Source organism: Drosophila obscura, unplaced genomic scaffold (genome assembly GCF_018151105.1).
Source record: "Drosophila obscura isolate BZ-5 IFL unplaced genomic scaffold, ASM1815110v1 contig_186, whole genome shotgun sequence".
NCBI classification, from domain to species: domain Eukaryota; kingdom Metazoa; phylum Arthropoda; class Insecta; order Diptera; family Drosophilidae; genus Drosophila; species Drosophila obscura.
The window spans coordinates 10,906,920-10,913,633 of record NW_024542774.1 but is presented as its reverse complement, the minus strand read 5'-3'; the positions used below and the strand labels follow the sequence as shown (position 1 = coordinate 10,913,633).

Sequence of the window (6,714 nt, the reverse complement as noted above, 5' to 3'; positions counted from 1 at the left end):
CAAACATTTTTTCAATTCAAAAAAAAAGAATACATACATATATACATATGTGAATATCCTTCATATCTTTAGGGAGTTAGATAAAAAGTTCAGGAATAACCATCCGCATGATTTGGTATTGCATTTGCATTTTATTTGATTAAAATGAATATAATAGTTTTTTATGTGTTTTTTAAGTAATAGAAATGTTTACCATTTATTACACATGCTGTAGGTTCAATTATGAAGGGAGTTTGGTTGTAACCAAATAGCTGTAAGCTGTAATAATGGATATGCCAGATTAATTAATGTTTTGCCTTTGTCAGCAAGCTCTGTAAGTAAATATAAGACGGGGAGACCCCGAGCTATTAGTGGTGTGTACAACTCGGTCACAAGCATGTGAAATTTGTATTAGTTGCTGGCTGAAAGTATAAAGTGAAAATTATAATATTAAAATATAAAAAATAATTAAAAAGTTCAATATAAAATTAATGTGATTAAATTTATTTTTGTACTCATTATTTCTTATTGTAATTTTCTGTGCAGAAAAAAAAGGTCCAGAAATGAGAACTTTTGAGATACGTCCGATACAACCCGAGGAACAAAGTGGTTCCTATTTTTGAGATTCGACTGTATTCAAAATGGTTCTTAAGTTTTCATGTTTGTGGCATAACAAAAAACAATACACGATACATTTTCTCAATGTTTGCAGCTAATTGTTCCTTTATTTTTATACCTATAAAGCTTTATTTAGTAAGAAACAACTGTTTTTGGTAAAACACATTTATTAATTACATTTTACATATTTTCAATAAGCTTCAAATGGTTTCCCACTGCAAAGTAAAATTCAGGTGCAGTTTAGCTGCTGTGCGGATCGTCTCGTTCTCGGGGATTTTGCCAGCACAGCGCCCACGGATAATGGATCCGATCTGGTATAATTATCTCTCAAGAAATATAATGGATGAAAAAAGTAAAGTTCTAGCTTCTTCTCCACCCTCAGCTGATCCGTGATGGCACCACTTATGCTTTATTTTTTATTTGCACAGGTCCTTCGCTAGGTATTCGTCACTTGCAGGTGGCACTGCTGTTCCTCAACCTGACCGTTAGCTACATAGTCCGCCTGAATGTGGGCGTGCGCATAGTGGCCATGACGGAGCAAGCAGCCACCAATCAAAGTTTTCAGGTACCACATCAACATGGGATCATTTGTGGATTCTGTTGTGGGGTTGTGTACTTATGATCATTGTGCAATTGCAGCAATTCGAGTGGACAGAGGCCGAGAAATCCTACATCCTCTCCAGCTTCAACTGGGGCTATTTGCTGATGCAGATTCCGGGCAGCTTCGTTGTCCGGAGTCTGGGAGCCAAGATGACCATGCTCGTGCCAACCTTTGTCGTAGCCCTGTTCTGCGTCTGCACACCCTCGGGAATCAAGATGGGCGATTGGAGGGCATTCTGTGCGATCCGGCTGAGCCAGGGTCTGTGCCAGGGCCTGATGCTACCCTGCATCCACGAGCATCTGGTCAAGTGGTCGCCGCCAGCGGAACTCAAACACCTGGGAGTGATCGCCTACTCGGGCATTTACTGCGGCACAATCCTGGCCCTGCTCGGCAGTGGGTACATTGCGAACAGTTCCATCGGCTGGCCGGGAATCTCGTATGTTTCGGCAGCATCCTGCCTGTGCTGGTGCCTGCTCTGGTTCTTCTGGGGCGAGAACGAGCCCGGCAGCTCGCACTGGATTGGCGCGGACGAGCGCAGCTACATTGAGAGCTCTCTGAAGAGTGCTCACACATGCCCCAGGAGAGAAATACCCGTGCCGTGGAAGGCGATATTTGCCTCAGTGCCGTTCCGTGCCCTGGTGGTGGTCAACAGTGCTCAGCACTGGGCCGATGCCACAATGGAGGTGCAGATACCCTCGTATCTGCATGGTGTCCTGCAAATGAGCATCACCCGGAACGGCCTCACCTCGGCGCTGCCCTATATTGTGCGATGGATCATGTCCCATGTGTACATCCTCGTCGAACATATAGCCTTAGTGCGTAACCTGATCCGACCGACTCCATTGAAAAAATGGATCGTCACGGTATCCACTTGGGGACCGGCCCTGCTGTACGTTGCCATTGGCTTTCTGGATCGAAAAAATGCCGGTTTGGTTGTCACTTTGATGGCCATCAAGGCGGGACTTAGTGCCGGCTCCAGCATTGGCGGCAGAATGAACATCATTGCCCTGTCGCCCAACCACTCCGCGCTTCTGATGGGCATCATGTGTGTCCTGTCAGACGTCTTTACGCCGCTGACTCCGCTCGTTACGGGTGCCATTGTTACGGATCCGGTAAGTACGATTCGTCATCAAGCTAAAGCTCTTCGATTTCCAATTTCCAAATTCCAATCCTTTCGACAGACGAATCGTTATCAGTGGCAGATTGTATTCGGACTGATCGCACTTGTATTCTTTCTCAGCAACTGGGTGTACATCATTTGGGGCTCCAACGAACTGCAGCCCTGGGATGCCGATGATTTTCTGCACAAGTGCCCTGTGGAGTGTTGCGAAAGGGAAGACACCCAAGACGTGCCCGATCTTTCCAATAATGGAAAAATTATGCTCGGGCATCCGAGTGAAAGAGTAACGGAGGCCAAAGACAAGGTGATGCCAGAGCAGAATAAAGACCGAAGCAAGTAATGTTGATGGCGCAATCAAAGATTAATTTTGTGCCAGTGCTGGGCAGTGTAAGAATAACAGTGAACCAGTACAGATCTCTCACTGTTGTGAACAACTCTATTTTGTAGGGTAGATCGTAGTCGAGCCTATGGGATTCCCTGCTTATCGGCTGATTCGATTATCCAATCAATTGGTTTGTGGGTTCTCGCCATAAAAACACTTTTTATACCCAATGATGACATGTATTAAGCAGCTTTTCACTAACTTAATGACACCTACAATCAGAAAATTGCTGCAATTTCTATACTACATATGTATGGCGTATAAATGTTTTGTGTTTGGAATCGCAAATTTGTTGAGTTGATTCGTTTCGGTTCGGTTCGGTGCCGGGGACTGCTTGGGTGACTGATTCCGCCATAACAGTTCCCACAGCGGAGAGATGAGATCGCACAAATTGAGAGGGCGTACTGTGTCTCGGTTATATTACCAATGTTTGCATTAAAGCAACTTGTAAAACCAGTGGTAACATGGCACTGGTATATGCCCTCAAATGCGGGAATGCGGCAGGTAGCATCCAGTTATCGCGCCGCTTAATCAGCAGCATGATAAAACGAATAAAAGAACACAGCCCCAGTCTGGATTTCGATGTCTAATTGCCGCCATAATCGACGTCCGCTGGAGCAGAGCTTTAAATTACACGCTCAGACGTATTTCAGCTATTGGCACGCGTAGACGCGACTGTTTTTTCTGTCTGACCAGCCCAAAAAAAAACCCTCTCTTCACACTTCTCGCGTTCCTCCAGAGAAAGAGAAATCGTACGTGGTAGATGCCCAATTTGAATGCCAAATTAAATACCATGAACGCCGCCGCTGAGCAAAAAGGTGAATGAATTTATAATCCCCAAAGTGCTTTGAGCATCCCCACAGAAACCAGAGTTTTGTGATATTTTGTGAAAATAAAAACAACTAATAAATAATAATATTATTATTATTATTATAAGCGGATTTTAACGAATCCGTGCATATGCATGGCCCATCGATAATAAATTCATGTGAAGTGTATTTTGTAAATCAAATGGAATGGCAAATTTACGGCGCAAAATTAAATAAACTTTAATTCACAAAGAAATAGCAAATGCAGCATGGAAAAAATCAATGATAAATCGGTTATATACATACGCCAAAACAGAAGCCTTGCCAAACCAAAGTTTGGAGAAGCTATTAAATTAAAACGATTCATTTAGACTCTAAATTTTAGAGTATTCTGAATAAACATTTAAAAGAATTACACACTTACATATAAGCTAAGCCAGCGATGGCACTTTAAATGATTCGATTAAAAGTAATAATTAAAGGAAATCTGGAAATTCCTTTTTAATATTGATACATTGCCTGAAATGTTGCAAGAGGAACCAAACTAATATCGACAAAAGGTTGGGAAATAATCTTGATCAAATTATCAATTAAAACGTATTGTGTGGGATACTCGACTCGTATCGTAAAATAAGGTTGATTATCCATCGGATAATTCTGCAGCTTTCCGCACTACTCGAATTGGGGGCATTTTTAAATTTATAACCTGCGCCTCGATATGATTTATGCCTCAACCTGAAACCACGCTGAAGGCTGGTCGATAAACTCGGTTAAAGAGTTGGCCCCGCCAAACGCATCGCACTTTTTGCATCACACAGCAATGAAGTTTAACAAATTTATTGACCAAAGAATATTTTGGTGCTTGTGCAGTGCGTTTCGGGAACTGGAAAAATGTTGCATTTGGTGGTGGGATGTATAGACTTTAGCTCGAATTGCCTTTGAGTTATTTATTTAGGCAATTTTGATTAAAAAATAAACTTGTTTCGCGGCAATCAAGTGATTTGGCCTTACAGCTATGACACGTGCTGCAAAATTATCAAGTGCACTGGCCCCGATTGCCATCGATTGCGAACCAACTTGACCAACTTGAATTTCCGCCCATAGGTCCCCTCATCGGCATCCGCCATCTGCAGGCGCTGCTCCTTTTCCTGGCAATCGTCGCCAATTACGTAGCGCGCCTGAATGTCAGTGTGGCCGTGGTGGCCATGACGGATGCCGCCACCACCAATCCCGACTTTCCGGTGAGCTAAACTCGTTTGTGGCACGCTGCCAGTAGTAACCGTATGCCTTCCATTTGCAGGAGTACGATTGGACGGGGGCGCAGAAGTCATATGTGCTGTCCAGCTTCTACTGGGGCTATATTATCACCCAGTTTCCGGCCGGGTTTCTGGTCAGACGCTTCGGGGCAAAGAGCGTGCTCTTCATTCCCACCTTCGCGACAGCCATCTTGAGTGCACTGACGCCCTACTGCATCAGCTGGGGCGGCTGGAAGGCGTTCAGCGTGATCCGGGTGGTGGCGGGTCTGTTCCAGGGCCTGATCTTCCCTTGCATCCACGAGCACCTGGCCAAGTGGTCACCGCCAGAAGATCGTAACCGACTGGGCGTGTTTGCCTACTCGGGAGCGGACTGCGGCACGGTGGTGGCCATGGCAAGCAGTGGCCTCATTGCCAACAGCTCCATGGGCTGGCCAGGCATCTTTTACGTTTCCGCTGGCATTTGCGCAGTGTGGTGCCTGCTCTGGCTGACCCTCGGCTCGAACAACGCTCCCAGCTCGCATCTAATCGGCTCCAGGGAGCGCGACTACATAGAGCGCTCGATGAGGCGGCAGGACGGATTCCATGCCAAGAAAATTCCCATTCCGTGGCGCGCCATCTGGAGCTCGGTGCCGTTCTATGCCCTGCTGATCGTGCGCAGTGCTCAGGGCTGGGCCAACTCCACGATGCAGCTGCAGACGCCCTCGTACATGCACGGCGTCCTCGAGATGGACATCAAGAGCAATGCCCTCTACTCGGCGCTGCCCTTCTTGGCCATGTGGTGCATGTCCTACGTGTATCTGGTGTTCGCCGACGTCGCCATGTCCCGCCAGTGGATGTCACTCACCACGCTGCGCAAGTCCATCAACACGATGTCGTATTGGGGCCCGGCAGCGGCGCTCATTGGTATTGGTTTCCTGGACAAGGACCAGACCAGCTTAGCCATCACTCTGATGACCATCAATGCGGGCCTGAACGCCGGCTCCGGCATTGGCAGCATTCTGACCATCATTGACATGTCGCCCAATCACTCCGGCATGCTGATGGCAATTGTGAATGGCATTGGCAACATATTTCCGCTGCTCACTCCCCTGCTCGTGGGCGTCATTGTCACCGATATGGTGAGTATTAATCGCATCAGAGATTCGCTTGCGAAAAGGAATTCTATTAACGCGTTCGATTTCGCCTTGCAGGGCTCGCGCAGTCAGTGGCAAATTGTGTTTGGCATGACAGCCGTTGTGTTCTTCTTCGGCAACTTGGTGTACATCATTTGGGGCACCACCGACCAGCAGGCCTGGGATGCCGAGGACTACCTAAAGCCTAGCGCCTCAGAGTGCATACGAAATGGCCATCAACTGGAGCAGAATCATACCACGGAAACGGATATAGACACAAAGACAACATGATTAGCTGTCACTGGTATTTGGATCTGAATGGATTCGACTGGGGGGACAGAGCCACGCGGCGTATGCGCAATGTGCATGGAATGGCTAGCGAAAAGTTGATTTTTCCAGCGTTGATTAAACGCATTTTGGGGAATTTTCTAGTTTCCCTTTGGCATTCTATTTTAATTAAAAATTCTCAAAACGTTCGCTCTTGTATTTTAATTTCTTGTTTGTACGCATTTCTTTTCTGGCCGCGGAAATTTAATAGAAAATTCTCACTACTTCTTTGAATGAATTCGTTTTCTATTTGCGCTCGCATTTGCATGCGCCCAGCAAGCCAAGGCAACAAGACTCCCGGCTTCGGTTTACCAATCCTTGTTCTCTTACCCCATCCCCATAATCCTGCCGGACCCATTCCCAGCCTCCTTCAGCCTCCAGCCTCCAGTCTCCAGTCTGCATCTCCACCTCCATCTCCATCTCATCCTGGGGCAGTCAGTCAACGCAGAGCGGCGGTGGTGGCCAAATAACAAGGAAAAAACTTTGCACACAAATCAGAAAAATGGACAC

General features: G+C 46.3%; 2 protein-coding genes across 2 annotated transcripts; both read left to right on the top strand.

The window, feature by feature from the left end:
- Positions 1-841: 841 nt before the first annotated feature.
- LOC111079365 (putative inorganic phosphate cotransporter) lies at positions 842-2,658 on the top strand. Its single transcript, XM_041593195.1, has 4 exons — positions 842-949; positions 1,026-1,162; positions 1,237-2,310; positions 2,380-2,658. Exons 1-4 carry the CDS (start codon positions 898-900, stop codon positions 2,656-2,658), a joined length of 1,542 nt encoding a protein of 513 aa, XP_041449129.1. The 5' UTR covers positions 842-897.
- Positions 2,659-3,307: 649 nt separating this feature from the next.
- LOC111079366 (putative inorganic phosphate cotransporter) lies at positions 3,308-6,351 on the top strand. The gene is made up of 4 exons (XM_022374530.2): positions 3,308-3,518; positions 4,614-4,750; positions 4,810-5,883; positions 5,956-6,351. The coding sequence occupies exons 1-4, from the start codon at positions 3,464-3,466 to the stop codon at positions 6,166-6,168; spliced, it is 1,479 nt and encodes a 492-aa protein (XP_022230222.2). The 5' UTR covers positions 3,308-3,463; the 3' UTR covers positions 6,169-6,351.
- Positions 6,352-6,714: the final 363 nt, after the last annotated feature.

Bases quoted from the DNA above. Each gene is read 5' to 3' on its own strand.
- LOC111079365 (XM_041593195.1), top strand. From the start codon at position 898: ATGGATCCGATCTGGTATAATTATCTCTCAAGAAATATAATGGATGAA. The intron at 950-1,025 runs GTAAAGTTCTAG...TTATTTGCACAG, and splicing joins AAATATAATGGATGAAAAAA to GTCCTTCGCTAGGTATTCGT. The intron at 1,163-1,236 runs GTACCACATCAA...GTGCAATTGCAG, and splicing joins CCACCAATCAAAGTTTTCAG to CAATTCGAGTGGACAGAGGC.
- LOC111079366 (XM_022374530.2), top strand. From the start codon at position 3,464: ATGCCCAATTTGAATGCCAAATTAAATACCATGAACGCCGCCGCTGAG. The intron at 3,519-4,613 runs GTGAATGAATTT...TTCCGCCCATAG, and splicing joins CGCCGCCGCTGAGCAAAAAG to GTCCCCTCATCGGCATCCGC. The intron at 4,751-4,809 runs GTGAGCTAAACT...TTCCATTTGCAG, and splicing joins CCACCAATCCCGACTTTCCG to GAGTACGATTGGACGGGGGC.